Raw genomic sequence first — 16,122 nt, forward strand, 5'->3', positions numbered from 1 at the left:
CTCATGTAAGGAAATCCCAGCAGGCTTCCTGGGGATGATGCTCGGGACAGAGGATCTTCTCTGGTCCTGCCATTTTCCTTCAACTGTGGTGCCCACCTCCTTTTTATTCTAGTTTAATTTAAGTTTTTACATGCAGTGATTGGGACATCAGAGAGAGTTGGGAGTGATACGCTTAGGCTCCTTCAATCTCCCTTTCCCGTGGTCAAAGGAGTGGGTTTTCCATTTCTTCCATGGCAGCAAGTAGAGGAAATGATATGGCTCTGCATTATTAAGCTAAAATAAATATTGTTGTTTGCTGTAATTTTGTTTTGTCTCTTCCTTAGTTCCATGTCCGAATCTTTATGTGCAACTGAATGCTCTGCAGTTCACTCTGGATGAGAGAAGTATTCTTTGGCTAAATCAGTTTGTGTTGGATGTAAAACAAAGTCTCAATCAGTTCATGGCCATGTATAAATTAAATGACAATTCAAAATCTGATGAGCATGTTGATGTTAGAGTGGATGGACTTATGTTAAAGGTACTGTATGGAAGGAGTATTTGGGGATTTTTTGGAGAAAAATACATTCTCTTTATCTCTGAAAAGAGTTATTAGCCAAGTAATGAAAAAAGGAAAATATGCTTACAGAGTATGAAGGTCTAAGGAAAGATGCGTGAGGCAGAACAGAGGACATGATGTAGCAGATCATCGTCTCTTCTGGACATAGCCCCTCAATGCAGAGTAGTCAGTAGGTTTGGCCAAAAGTCTCATTAGCAACAGGACATCCTGGCTTTGCTGAGAGTGGAAAATATGCCTGGATCACATATTTACAGTTCAGATCTCTGTGTGCGCAGTTGTACCTCTAATATGCAGAGAACAGTAGTTACTTGCCATAATTTTTTAGTTGTGAGATCTACAGCTTTTTGAGGGGTGTCATATGTTATAAGAGTGCGGTCTTGACACCTATCTGATCATTCCTTTTTCCTGCTCTTTGTACAACTGCAGCTATTTGGCGGTGATCCTTTAGCATTGTGGATCTCAAGGGGAGAGTGCGGGTTAAGCAGTTTTATTATGCACAGTGAGAATTCTTCCTTTTTTGTAGTAATACACTACAGACTGCACTCCCCTCCACATCGTGAAGCTGTAGAGGCCTTATGAAATTCTTGTACTAGAGAGATAAACTCCTGAGATATAAAGATCTGATCAGTTATCAGTTTGACTGTGTGCTTTTGAAATTCATTTTAGTTGGCTTTCAGCTGAAAAACAAACAAGATTTCAAAATGCAATTAAATTGTCATAAATGGCACTGTATAATACGCTTATCCCTGTGAATGGAAAGGAAAACTCAAAGAAAAGGGAAAACAGAATCCATAACTGCCATTTTTACAGATATTGCAATATTTAAGGCTTATCTGAATCGGGAGGTAATGCGCTTTACCATGGTGTGATTTCTAAAGCATGCTAATGTGTTGCACTTGAATTGGTCTGTGCAGACCCTGCTAATGCGCTTTAACATACTGCTGTTTCAAACAGTATTACATTAAAGTGCACAAGGGAACCTTTAGTGCACACTAGCAGGGTCTACCTGGGCCAATTAATGTGCCACACCTTAGTGCACTTTAGAAATCACACTCCTGTAAAGCACATAACCCCACCATGTAGACAAGCTCTTAGTATGAAAGTGTGATGCTTTAAATGAAACTTCCTAAATATGCATTTTATATGTATATGTAATAATAGATATTGTAAGTTACACAAATACTGATTATGAAAATGTACTTGTGGTGTAATGAATACTTACTTATAAATTTGGGATCTAACCCAGCATCCAGTTAATTACATGAGTAACTTTACTCACATAAGTAATTCCATTTAAGATAATAGGACAAAGTTACTTATGTGCTCAAATGTATGATTCCATAAGCCCTAACATTGCAAATGGATTCAGCCATGAAGATCCGTATACAGTAAAAGCTGTATTATCTGGCATTTACCAGCAGGAAAGCTCTATAAACAAGCATTTCTGATCTTCATTGAAAGTTTGATTTATAATCTGGGTGGCGCCGGGCTGGCAGGTTCCCTATCTGCCTCCACGTGGCTCCCTGGAAGCGGCGACGTGTCCCTACTGCTCCTAGGCAGAGGAACAGCCATGAGGAGTTCGGAGTGCGGGAGGGGGTGCAGGGCACTGGCTCTGGGAGGGAGTTTGGTTGTGGGAGGGGGCAGGGGGTTGGGGTGCGGGGTGCCGGATCTGTGCAGCGCTCACCTCAGGCGGCTCCCCGCAAGCGGCAACATGTCCCTGCTGCTCCTAGGCAGAAGCATGGCTGAGTGACTCTCCACGCTGCCTCCGCCTGTAGGCACCGCCCCCGCAGCTCTCGTTGGCTGCGGTTCCCGGCCAGTGGGATCTGAGGAGCCAGTGCTCAGGTCGAAGGCAGTGCACAGAGCTGCCTAGCCACGCCTCCGCCAAGGGCAGTGGCTCTCAACCAGGGGTCCAGGGCTCCCTGGGGGGCTGCAAGCAGGTTTCAGGGGGACCACCAAGCAGAGCCAGCATTAGACTTCCTGGGGCCCAGGGCTGAAAGCTGAAGCCCCACTGCATGGGGCTGAAGTCCAGGGCCCTGAGCCCCACCACCCAAGGCTGAAGCCAAAGCCTGAGCAGTGTAGCTTTGTGGGGGTCCCTGTGGCATGGGGCCCCAGGCAATTGCCCTGCTTGCTACCCCTAATGCCGGCCCTGGCTTTTATATGAAGAAAACCAGTTATTGTGGCACAGGTGGACCGTGGAGTTTTTATAGCATATTGGGGGGCCTCAGAAAGAAAAAGGTTGAGAACCCCTGGCCTAGGGGACATGTCGCTGCTTGCGGGGAGCTCCCAAGGTGAGCGCCGCCTGGATCTGGCACCCCGAGCCCCCTCCCGCACCCAAACTCCCTCCCCCTTAGTTAACCAGAATTTTTCACTTACCGGCACCCTCCTCTTACCCTAACAGGCTGGATAACAAAGCTTTTACTGTACCTGGGTAGTGTCCCATTGATCCCACTGGGATTATGTGTGGTGTCAGGGATCTGTGTTAGCAGATCCTGATGCAAGATCAGGATCTAAAATATTATTTCCTTTTTAACACTTGGAGGGTAAAGATGTTCAATTCAAGATTATTCTAGCACACTGGAATACTTCAAGGTTTTAAGAGTTCTAATAAATTTACTTTTATAATAGCAAAAAAAAATTGTTAATGCAACATTAAGGCTGAGATTTTAATCATTTCACGATACTGAGCAATCATGTTATGAAAGTTCCTTTTGTATCCATGTGGAAGGAGAGTTAAGATTTCATGTTCAGTTAACTTTAAAACAATTGAACAGATTTTTCATTAAACTGTCTACAAAATCACTTCTGAGCTGACCTAAAGCATGAGAAACTTCAGCCCAATGTAACCATCCTGCATATTTCAAAAACAAAAAGCCAGAGGCTCTGTCATGGACATTGCATGGACATTGAGATTCATGGCAATTTTCTTATGAACAGGTTTGCGTGTAGTGGCCTTGGTCAAAATTTGGGGAACCCAGATGAAAAGCTGCAGAACCAGGAGCCTGGCTCTTCTGTTCTGTATTAGTGTACATGATATCCTACAAAACTTTAATGTCATTCATTTATTTTACCTCACATAACTATTGTTTTCTTTAAAACGGTGTGTACCTTTATAATCTACTTTGTAACTAGATGAATATATTTTTCTATTGCAGTTTATCATTCCCTCGGAAAAGAAACCTGAAATCCATAAAGATCAGCCACGTGCAATTTCTATTCAGAGTTCTGAAATGATTGCTACAAACACAAGGCACTCGCCAAACTGTAGACACTCTGACCTGGAAGCCTTGTTCCAGAACTTCAAAGACTGTGAATTTTTCAGTAGAACTTTCACCAACTTTCCCAAATCTCATGACAATTTTAATCTTCTGCACCCAATCTTCCAGAGACATGCTCATGAACAAGATACTAAGATGCATGATGTTTATAAAGGTTATATCACCCCAAAGCTAAATAAATATGCACTAAAAACATCTGCTGCCACTGATGTCTGGGCTTTGCATTTTTCCCAATTTTGGATAGATTATGAAGGAATGAAAAGTGGGAAAGGCCGACCAGTAAGCTTTGTGGATTCATTCCCACTCTCCCTTTGGGTTTGCCAGCCAATGAGATTTGCACAGTCACAAAAGGAACTCTTTTCTTATGATCAAACACCTTTTAACATTCCAAGAAGTGACTCTAGTGACCTAGCTAATAGACTTCAGCGCAAAAAACTTTTGAGGGAATATTATAGCACTGAGACAGAGCCCTTGACCAATGGCATTCAAAAGCTTCATCCTTCAGACAGCACTTCAGGAGTTCTGTCTGCAAGTTCTTCCTCTGATGCAGATGTACATGTCCTTATTCATATTCAAAAACATGTGAGCGTGCAAATCAATCATTACCAGTTCCATTTCTTATTGTTGCTCCATGACTCCCTTGTATTGCTCCTGGAAAACCTAAGGAAAGATGTTGAAGCAGTGACAGGCAAACCTGCACAGCAAACAGATGTCTGCATTGGGATCTTACTTGAAAGTGCAGAAATAGCTCTGTTGCTCCATCCAGTGGCTCAAGCAAAACCCTGCAAGTCTCCAGTTTTGGAAGAAGAAAGTCTCAGGGCAGAAGATCTTTCACCTTTGGAAAATGAGGAAACTCTTGTATCAGAGAGTAAACTAATAACTAATGATATAACACAGACTGATAGTGTGGATATTAATTATGTAACTGAGTCCGCGAGCACTGAGGTTAACAAAGTCATTTTGATGGACCCCCTTCTTTTTAAATCAGATAGTGATATGGATTTTCAGAAGGGAATATCATTTTCAGATGATACATCGGATACGTGTTTGGGGAAAACACATGAAGATGACTGTAGTGGACTTTTTAGTAGGAGTGATTCAGAAGAAGTTTGTGTGGCATTAAGTGACAAAAGTAGCTTGTATTCTAGGGATTTGGTGAATGTTTTAAATAACAGAGAAGATTCTATTGAGTTATTCATTGATAAAGAGAATGACAAAAATATTTTTTCAAATAAGTTAACTGATCAGAAAAATGGAACTGAAGGCTCTCCTGTTAAAGTGACAGACTTAGAACCAGAAACAGCCTTACAATCTGAAGAGCTTGAAATCAACAAAGAAAAAGTGTCTACAGTTAGAATGATTGCAACCCAGTCTACATTAAGGTATAAAAGATTTTATATTTTAATTAGTGACCTCACTAATTAAAGGAAAAGTTAGTTGATAGTACAAGTCAAATAAAATTAATAATTGCCATAGATCAGGGATTGGCTGTGTAAAGAAGCTAGCCGGGGCTCAGCCTTCTCCGGGGCGGGGAGCCACACCAGCTCACTACACACAGTTGATGTTTGGGGAAATTAGTCTGGCTGCGGGAGTCTCCCTCGGCGGCCCTTGCGGCAAGTGAAATAAGCACCGTAAGCCCGGGCCCTAGGTCAGGGCGGGGCAACAGTGAGTCAGGTGCTTAGGCCCTCAGACAGGGGCTGAGCGGTAGCAAACTATAGCAATAAGGCCAGGCCCCCAAAGGACCTGGAAGAGGGGGAGACTGCCACCCACGAGTTGGGTGGCAGGGGGGACGCAGGCCCTCCCACTCCACTGCATCCCAGCCCAGGGCCCTAGCTGTGGCAGAAGACCTGCTGCTGTGTCAGTGGGGATCCTGGCCACAACACACTGTCATGGGCTCTGGCAGTGCTACAGCCAGACTAGGGTTGGCTGCCCCCGGGCTACTTCCTGACTCCCCCTATTGTGGTACCTGGGTCCAGGTGGTGTCCTCTGGGGCGTCCAGCACCATGGGTCTTCCGGGTAGCGGGCGCAGGGCAGGCCCGGCAACTCCCCCGGGTAGTGGGCGCAGGGCAGGTCGGGCCAGTCCTGGCGTGCACCTTGGGCCGCTGCGGCTTCCCAGTCACAGGCTAGGCTGGTGGCATCTGGCCTCCCTAGCGTCTGGTCCTCCAGTGACCTCTGAGGGTCTAGCTCTGCCCACTCCGGCACGCGGATGGGCTCGTCCCTCTCTGAGGTGGCAGGGAGCCACACCGCCTCTCTACAGGCAGGCTTTGGCACACAGCCCACCAGGGAAAGCTGCTGGTGGGTCAGGACAGTCTCTTTACCTGCAGCGTCTGCAGGTTCGGTCGATCGCAGCTCCCACTGGCCACGGTTTGCCGCTCCTGGCCAATGGGAGCTGCAGGAAGCAGCGGCTGGCGGTTCTGCCGATGGCAGCTCCCACTGTCCACAGTTCGCCACTCCAGGCCAATGGGGGCTGCGGGAAGCGGCGTGGTCCGAGGGATGTACTGGTCACCACTTCCCGCAGCCCACATTGGCCTGGAGCGGCGAACTGCGGCCAGTGGGAGCTGCGATCGGCTGAACCTGCGGATGCTGCAGGTAAACAAACCGTCCTGGCTTGCCATTGGCTTTCCCTGATGGGCCGTGTGCCAAAGAACTGAGAATTTAGTAGTTCAAAACAGATATCGTTTTAAGCATTAATAAATTCATGCAGTGACAGCGGAATCCCGCAATAAATTAGGGTTAAAAATTGAACATTCTGTTAACTAAACATTTGTTTACAGAATACTGTATTTTCATATTCTTGAATAAATAGTTGTGAAAAGTCAAAATAATTGACACATGTCTACAATGTAATTTATAGACTGCGGTGAATGAATGCTCTACTTTGTTTACCTCTATTTTTTCCCCCTAAGGATTACAGAATTATTTTATATTACATACCAATGTTTCTTTAATTTTGTTCCTGTGTTGGAGGATTTTGATTTTCTTTTCTAGAATTCCTTTCATTTTAAGTAATAATTTCCTAATATCTTTATATTAAAAAGTGGAAAGCCTAAGGAACGCTGCCAGTCCAACCTCCCTGCATTCTCTGTTTCTTATAAGAACATGAAGAGAAGTCCATCACAAGTCTCTTTGGATACCATTTCTATTGATAGTATGATGTTAGAAGAACATTTGCTAGAGAGTGATGGAAGTGACAGCCAAAGCTTTATGGAGAAAGGTAAACAAATTTAACAAAATAATTACATACAATACATGAAAGTATTATCTAATAGTGTGCTAACAGGATATAGTGGGCTAAATCCTGTTTGGTTTACTCAAGCAGTTCTATTTACTACACCAGTTGGTGGCACAAAATATTTTCCTACTTAGATGAAAGATATAATTTAAAAATAAACTGACAATTGACTCAGTTATTACCTCTTTCCAGGGTGGTGGGTGTGGGATTTTTTTTTTTTTTTTTTTTTTTTGGAGGAGGGAACCAAATTATAGTGCTGTTGTAGGACCAGGAATTCCTTGGAACTACTCCTGTTAGTTGCCTGTAGGCCAGCGGTATATGTTTGCAGGATTGGACTCTAAATTATGGTGGTGTTTTACCATTGCAAACGTGTATCAAGATTTTTGGTTTTAAAAATGTGGGGATGGGTAAGTGGTTTTCTTTGGCATTAACACCAGCAATGCTAGTAACCAAACAGACAGATTTGACTCTCTCCTCATGGTGCAGTTTGTATTTATTGGCTGGATTCTGCTATCAGCTGTATGTCCAACTTCTGATTATTTCAGTGGGAGCCATTTGTGGGTATCTGAGGGATAAATTTGGCCTGATGTTGAATATCTGTTAGTTTTAGATAATCTGTAGTACTGTGGGGTTATGTAAATTATGATGAGCTTCTAAGAGAAGGCCGATGAAATAATTTAGTTAAAAAGTAATACATACAGTAGCAAGACTCTAAAAAAGTCAGTTTCCTCTGTACTCCTATCTTACATCTGAATAGAAAAGTATTCTCAGCCCATATGTTCTTAATAAAATAAAGCTTTAACAAAAGAAAATAATATAGCCTGACTGAGTATTTCTGTAAACAGAAGAACTGTAGTCACTTACACTGAAGGCTTTGAAAATGTATCTGTACATATTCGGCAGATCAGTAACTTTTGGAGGACTTCAACAAACTTCTCACAGGGTGAAATTCACTTCCGTTGTGGAAGACAAGAACAGGGCCCTTCTCATTTCTCTAAAAGTGTGTGAAATTGCCACATAGGGTGCTTGTACATCCCCTCTGCACTGTGAAAGATCTTTATGCTAGCCCATTTATACTGGCACGGAAGCCACAATGAATTGGCTGCATTAGACAGGAAAGGGGTCACATGTTCATGTGGATCCAGTACCCAGTGTAAAAGACATGGAAGAGCTATAGGTGCTATTCCACCCTACAGGCTGGAATAGCAAGGACTCCACACCATGGCTGCATGGGTTGAAGGGGTGGATTTCATCTCACTAATTGCTCCACCATCATACAGTCTGAATACTTGGACTCTGTGTAGATGGAAAGGAGTACTTGTAGCACCTTAGAGACTAACAAATTTATTTGAGCATAAGCTTTCACGAAAGCTTATGCTCAAATAAATTTGTTAGTCTCTAAGGTGCCTCAAGTACTCCTTTTCTTTTTGCGGATACAGACTAACACGGCTGCTACTCTGAAACCTGTGTAGATGGAGTGGATTTCACCCAAAGAGAATATTTTGTGTGAGAGAGATTAGGTGTGTGTATAGATAGATCAATAAGAATATAGACAAATTAAGAAATTTCCTTTTGTGTTGCCATTGCTAACAATCTGTTTGCCACATGAGCTTAGTGACATGACAAAAATCAATATGCCTATTATTTGACTAATTTATTTTAGTTTTGTTTATTAATAATTATCCAAATAAAAACTTTTATAAAATATTTAAATATTAAGATTATACATAGTATCTTAATATTAATGCATGAACAATTCAGATTATATTATATTGACCTTTCATATTTTTCTGATGATATGCATATGGAAGCTATCACAGGCATGAATTACCAAAGGCCAGCAGAAAGTGTGCAAGATGAAGTTACAGGAGTTGACAATTATGGTGGGTCATCTCCAGATGCCATCAGTGCAGCTTCAGAGAGTGCCCAGGAGACTAATGAAGAAATGGTAATGTTATTGAAATTCATTAAAGGAGCAGGTTTAGTAACTTAAACAGTAACTGACATTAAAGTGTTGCTGAAATAATTGTTTTTTCTTTTAAAGGTGACTTGAAAATAGTTTTAAAAATTCATTAGCTATGTAGATTTATAGTCTGAATGCTCCAATAACAAGTAAGAGTGAATTTAAACACACAATTGATTTTAGATTTATCTTCTTTTAGGGTCTCTGAAGTTGAAGATTAACTACTTCTGTTCCAAGTAATGCTCAGTATGTACTATACTAGTGGCATTACACCCACTTTGGAGACCCGGAGTATGGAGATGTCCTCTTGAAAGGTCAGTTAAGTGGCTTTTTTCTTTTTTTATATATGGCATGGTTTTGTGAATTTTTGTTAATAATATATATATATAACCCAAAGTGTAGAACATATTTACTGTAATCTTTGTGTCACCATGCCCTGTAGTTTAAAAAAATAAAAAAGCCACTTTTCTAACCATCTCCCCTCCCAAGGCAATCTCCATGCACTAATAGAGTTCCATTGTGGTTGCATCTCCTCTTTCTATTTAGCTGTCCATTTATAACATGCTCATCACTGTGGTTATCTGAGTTTCTTGCATAGTAACTTATTAGCATAATTCAGCATAGTAATCTGAGGGTACAGGGCACCTAAAAAAAGAAAAACATACTTTTGAAATCAGTTTTGTGCAGACTTCCCTCCTACACTCGCTATGGAGACAGTCAGCATATAACTCTACATTTGCTGAGTTTTTAAAAAACACTTATAAATTACCTTTTTAAAGAAAACCTTACTTAACAAATGATTATATATATACACTTAGGAGTAAGTATCCTTTGGGGTCAGTTTTCAATAATAATCTCTACATTTGTGCATGTAAATAATAAAGAATGTGTGAAAACAGAATCTGTGTGTACAAATTAAGTGTGTGCAAATTCCATTTTAACTTGTAGTTTTCTATTTGTAGAAGATGAGTTGAGGCTCCTTAGAAAACTTGGCCTGTAATAATAAAAATAATTAGTATATATTTCAAAAAGTGGCACCAAGACTTGAAGTTTTGAAGCTGTTGACTACATTTGTTGCCTGACAATAAGGTATTAAAATTTAATAAAATAAGAGGAAAGGGCATACTAGAAGAAGCACAGTGCATTGCTGTGCAGTGTCAGTGTTTGGGACTCTAACTAGGGTTCTTCTCTCGGGCTTTGATTCAGCATTTGAATGGTGTCAGCTACTCACATGCTTAATATAAGGCACATGCTTAAGGTACTATAGGTATGACTAAGGCAACATATTCATTGTCATGGGGGAACCATCTCATGTTGTTGTGACCCTTCTGGTTATTTCCGAATCAGTATTTATGGGTTGCAGGGGGGAATAGCATCCGCTTTTCATTGTGCATCAACTGGTTTATTATAGGGTGGAAGGTGAGGAAATAAGAAGAGAAAAATAACTGTTCTTTGGGTCTCTGAGTACCTCTCTGGTGAGTGGGAAAAAGTGGGTGAATAAGGATCTTCAATTCCAAAATGTTTGATTGAATTGTATTGATACAAGTTTCCTTTGGTAATATTTGAATGTAAGCTTGTTGCATTGTTTTTATTTGCACACTAATAATTGAAAGTTGTAATTTTAAAAAATTTAATTTATAATCGCAGTTGTATCTTAACTTGTTGATAGATGTCTGTTGTGGTTTTTAAAATCTTTGGCGTTAATGGTGAAATTGACATCAAAGGTGAAGACACAGAAGTATGCCTTCAGGTGAATCAGGTGATACCAAGCCAGTTGGGCAATATCAGTGTTCGACATTATCTTTGCAACAGAACTGTTGGTAAGAAATAACAAGAGATTTCAATTCTACTCTCACTATTGAATTTGAGTTGAAAAAACATTTGTTTCTACTGTGAAAGAGTTATTGGAAGTTTTATGGTTGTCTTCCCTCTAATACATAATCATATAAAAATATCTGTATTAGTCTCAAACTTAAAATACCAAAAAAGCCTTGTGATTCTATTAATGTTAGAATACCTGTTATCAATCAGTTTAGAATCACTGTTCCAATTATCTTCTTTCCTAATTATCAAGCAGTGAGTGGGAGGGAAATAAAAATAGAACTGCTCAGGATGGTGAGTAAAAAACAAAACAAAAACCAAATGAATTACATTGAATTCTGCTGATTCACATCTTATCAAATATCTTGCATTAGATTGTTGATATTTTATAAAGCTGTAACTTCATTATTATCACTCTAACTTTTTTTAATTTGAATATTTCTTGGTCTGGTGAGCCTTCAATGAGAGAAGATCATTCTTTACTTCAAAATAACTTTAAAAATTCGAGTCTAAGGAAATACATCTCAACACCAACACTTCATGTTAAAGTTAAATTTCTTATTTAAGGAAAGCTACTATCTAGCCCTGTACCCGGAGGGGTGAGGTGGAATTATATGATTTTTTTAAAAGCTTGATAAGATTCTAATGCTTAAATGCTGCAGCTGTGAATGATTATTATAGTAGTGCATTGCCAATTAACAGCACATTAATCATGCTTTTGCAATGATATGTCCACCTGGTCCAGAATCACTTTTGCAGTATGTCCAAATATATCTAGGTCTGGAGCTCTACGCATCAAAATAAATAGAACTCTGTCGTGGTATGTGTCTCTTGAATGTATCATGCGATCATCGTTTGTACCTTATTTCAATTAAATTAATTGCCTCAGTCCATAAATCAGATGCACAATTCCATAGAGATCTGTGGAGTTCTGTGGAGCATGGCTTCCCTTCTTTAGAGGCATCCCAGGGTACATTGCAATGAAGGAAAATCCCATGGAGGTCGGGATGTGTATGAGGCTAAAAGCAACGTAGCAGAATGAGCTGGAAGACACTTAGAAAGTTACTTTCTTGGCTAATGCATAGTCAAGTATATTTGGGGAGGATAAGGGATAGCATGGGAAAGAAATGAAAATAGAAATAGGAAAGAAATTATAATGCAAAATTTGGTTCCTGGTTAGTCATACTTCAATGAATTTAAATTAAATCCACCTTTAACGGTTTCCCATTTCCCAGTTTGAAATTGTTGGAATGCCTAGAGAACTGGAGAGGTTTAATTGAAAACATCTAAATTAATATTTAAAAATAATCCCTCTGTTGTGAAAGGGATAAATTTGAAATAAGGGCCAGAGTCTCAGCATAGTTCAAGTGACTTCACTTGAGTCACCATACTTCAGTTGACTACCATCTGAGCATCTGGCCCAGTAAGTCTACTCTTTCATCAGGATACTCAATATGAATAGTGTAGTACAACTTAAAAATATTTGAGTGCAAGCCTTTCAAATTATTGCTATGTAACAATCAGCCAGTAAATTGATTTAAAAGGATTTTAACTATTCTTTTTGGTACTGATTATTTCTAGTGTGTTAAACCTGAAGAGATAATAAGTAGGGAAGAGATCTATTTATTTTGCACAGCAAATGGATAAATATGGAAACTTTATCTAATATTTCTGACCATCTTCCTCTTCTAGAAATTCCCAATTCAGTGTGTCAGTTGCCCTCTACTGGGTAGAGATATTGAGACTAATAATCAGAAACTGCTGCTGTACTTTATTAGTACACACTCCTGTTCCCATTGAAGTAATGGGAGCAGCATCTGGCCCTTTATTCTAGCTATTAAATTGTAGTTTCAGTTTCCTCAGTTCCAGTTACTTTCTTTATACACATTAAGGCATTGATTCAGGGAAATATCCCTTCTTCAAATGGTTGCACACTTGTATTTCACTCAGGTTTATGCATGCCCAGCACCGGAGCCAGAGAGTTTTCTGTAGCAGTACCTGTTGGGGTGGCGCACACGCCTTGCACATCCTTGTGGCCTCTCCTGAGGCTATATAAGGGCTCTACTGCTCTGACCCCCTTCAGTTCCTTCTCACCACCCGTGGCCTGAGTCAGAACTACCTGTGAGGTTTACTTCACATTTTTTTTCTTTTGACGCCTCATAAGCTTGTGGTGGCAGTATAGCAATAATGCTCGTGCTGGAACTGTGTCAGCGAATTCAGCTTTCTGCTTTTCCTGTAAATAGTTAGTACCCAGTAGTTAGGTTTCCTTTATTGTTTTAACTTGTTTTAATTAGTTTTGAATTAGTTTTTGGTGTGATGCAGCGCTCACCGAGCTTTAAGCACTGCTTGTCTTGAGAGGTGTCTATTCACAATAATGACCCCGCCATGCTCTGCCGTTTGTGCCTCAGTAAGGAACATATTAAAGAGAGGCGCAGTATTTGCCATTCTTTTCAAAAACAGAACACAGATATCCAAAAATCTAGGCCTCAAGCAACACTTTATGAAGCAAGCACTGAAACCTGCCTTGGAGTCAGGGCCTTCAACTGCACACCCTGTCTCTTGCATGTAATCTGTCATGGAGGCTGCAGTGATCTCTGACAGATCCCTGGACTCAGACTCTTCTTCTTGGAGAAAGAGGTCAGTTGTCTTCAGGGCTTCCCTGAAAGAGGACCCATAAAACATATTGGAGTCCCTCCAGATTGAAGAAATGTGGTTGTGGTGGTTCTTTGAAGGAGGACTGGAGACATTGCCTGGACTCCTTGGGTACTCATGTACAAATGGGCCATCAACCTGTGTCTCCCCAGCACTTCAGCGGGAAGGTATTGGTACTGTACCATCAACTCGGGTACTGGCTGTGGGATAGCTGTTGAGTCCAGTACAAAAGACACAGTTCTAGCACCAGCATTATTGGTGGTACCATCACCACAAGTTTATGGGGCATCAAAAGTCTGTCTCTCTCTCATGGATTCTTCCTGTGGTACAGGAGTCCTTTGAAGTGAAGGCATCTCCTGCTGCTCCCAGTCCATCTGGATCTTTGGCTCCAGTACAGAGATTTAGTGGTATCAGTGCCGGTATCAGCCAAGAAACATGACAAAGACTCAATCCTGGCATTGTCTTCGGCACCGATGCATATTGCTTTGGTACCAATGCGATCTTCATCTTTGGCATCAGCCCTCAATCAACAAGTCACCTACTTCCATGTATAAGTGTTGCTAAGTGACCAGATTCTGAGATTTGTAGTGGCAGGTCAACATTATCAATACACAGTACTTCCTTTTGTCCTGTCCTCAGCCCCACACATATTGATCAAGTGCATGGCAGTGGTGGTGGCCTACTGAAGGAGAAAGGGGATATGTGTCTTCCCTTACCTAGATGATGTGTTAGTGCAAGGCAGATCCAAGCACCAGGTTCTCTGCCGTGTCCAGCTTATCTATCTTTTCCATCGTCTGAGACTCACACTGAACAAGAGAGAGTCCATGTTAATTCCCACACAAAAAATCAAGTTAATTAGGCCCACTCAATTCTACATATCTGATGGCTTTTCTCGCACAGGACAGGTTCAGACTGTTTGCCGGTTATGCACCTCTCTCTAGTTATACCCCACCACCACAATCCAGGAACGTCTACTGTTACTAGGCCACGTGGCCTCATATACTTAAGTGACCCTGCATGCCAGGCTATGCGTCTGCATCCTTCAGGGGTGGCTGAAGTTAGTCCATTGACTGAACAGACACCGGTTGTACAAGTTGATCCAGGTTCCTCCTGCGTTCCCAATAATGGTGGATGGATAAGAAAAACATATGCAGAGGTGTGGTATTTGCTTGCCACCTCCTGATCAAGACAGTCATTACCAATGCCTCTCTGATAGGGTGAGGTGCTTTCATAGGTGGGTGTAGAACCCAAGCTTTGTGGCTGGAGCAAGTAGCAGCTCTTCATTTCAATTTCCTCAAGCTTCGAGAATTCACAATGCTTGCTGTGCTTTTCTCCCTCTCATCAAGGGCTCATCGGTCCCGATACTCACGAACAATTCAACTGCAGTGTACTGTCTGCACAGACCGGGAGGGGCATGATCTGAACAGCTTTGTGAAGAAGCGAAGAAATTCTGGCACTTTTGCATCAGCGAAGACATTGCTCCCATTGCTGCTCACTTACCTGGCTCCCAGAATCAATTGGCTGACCATCTCAACAGGACATTCTCCTGGAATCACAAATGCTCCCTCAAGAACAGTGGGCTGAGGACCATCTTCAAAACTTGGGGTATTTATCAGTTGACCCGTTCACAATGAAAGACAATAAGGAGTGCCATCAATTTTTCCCTCAAGTGTGTGAGTTTCGGGCTCTAATGGCAGGCCCTCCATGTGTGTTGTTTTCCAAGATAAAGAGCCTTGAGGCCTCATTCTAAATTTTTAACCAAAGTAGTTCCAGCGTTCCATCTCAACAAACAATATACTTACCTGTTGTTTTTTTTCCTGAAGCTGCACTCAAGTAGTGATGAAGAGCGACTTCATACTTTGGACATAAGTTGAGCACTGGCCTGTTATCTGGACAGAACCAATCCTTTTAGGTTATCTCCTTGGCTCTGTGTCTCATTTGCTGACAGTAGGAAAGGTAAGGCAGTTTCAGCACAGACAGTTTCCACATGTATTACTTCTGTGACGGCATATGGGGTAGCATTAAACACCCCTTTCTGGAGAGACTGTTAGCCTGAACCCTCATTGAATGGGCCATCTCAGCAGCCCTGCAGATGTCGATCATGGGGCTGGCCCTAAGAAGTACTACCATTTGGTCCCTCTGTGCATACTTTCATGCATCATTATACCATCATGACTGCTTCAAGATCTGATGCAAATTTGGGAGAGCAATTTTGCCATCACTATTTAAGTAGACTCCAAGCCCCACCTCCTAATAGTACTGCTTGTGAGTCATCTGAGTGAAATACATGTTTGCAACCACTTGAAGAAGAAAAAACGATCACTTACCTTTATTGTGACGGTTCTTTAAGATGTGGTTTGCATGTGTATTTCACAACTGCCCATCTCAAAGAACAAGAGTTACAATACAGGTAAGTAATCATTTTGTTCAGGAGAGCACTTAGTTAAATGTGTTAAGTACTCTCCTGAACATGGATAGACTTAAGTGTTTTCCTGAATCATAGTCTTAAGTAATTTATTTAAAACCAAACCAAACCCAAAAAAAGCTTGCGAAGGGCTTGGTTTTGTATTTACTGTGCATAGAGATCTCCCATTGAAGATGACAACGAGTTTTGCATGCAGAA

General features: G+C 41.3%; 1 protein-coding gene across 12 annotated transcripts in view; it reads left to right on the plus strand.

The window, feature by feature from the left end:
- UHRF1BP1L (UHRF1 binding protein 1 like) overlaps positions 1-16,122 on the plus strand; it is an 86,899-nt gene that overhangs the window by 62,755 nt on the left and 8,022 nt on the right. For 4 of the 12 annotated variants that reach the window (XM_037884356.2, XM_043545459.1, XM_037884363.2 and 1 more), the window contains 5 exons: positions 324-517; positions 3,709-5,213; positions 6,870-7,045; positions 8,875-9,011; positions 10,696-10,846. In XM_037884356.2, coding sequence (XP_037740284.1) covers positions 324-517; positions 3,709-5,213; positions 6,870-7,045; positions 8,875-9,011; positions 10,696-10,846 — 2,163 coding nt within the window. Of the gene's footprint in view, positions 1-323; positions 518-3,708; positions 5,214-6,869; positions 7,046-8,874; positions 9,012-9,225; positions 10,502-10,695; positions 10,847-14,845; positions 15,456-16,122 lie in introns of those variants that run through there. The other 8 variants (XR_005223138.2, XR_005223137.2, XR_005223145.2 and 5 more) reach the window with 8 other exon arrangements.

This window comes from Chelonia mydas, chromosome 1 (genome assembly GCF_015237465.2).
Source record: "Chelonia mydas isolate rCheMyd1 chromosome 1, rCheMyd1.pri.v2, whole genome shotgun sequence".
NCBI lineage: Eukaryota > Metazoa > Chordata > Testudines > Cheloniidae > Chelonia > Chelonia mydas.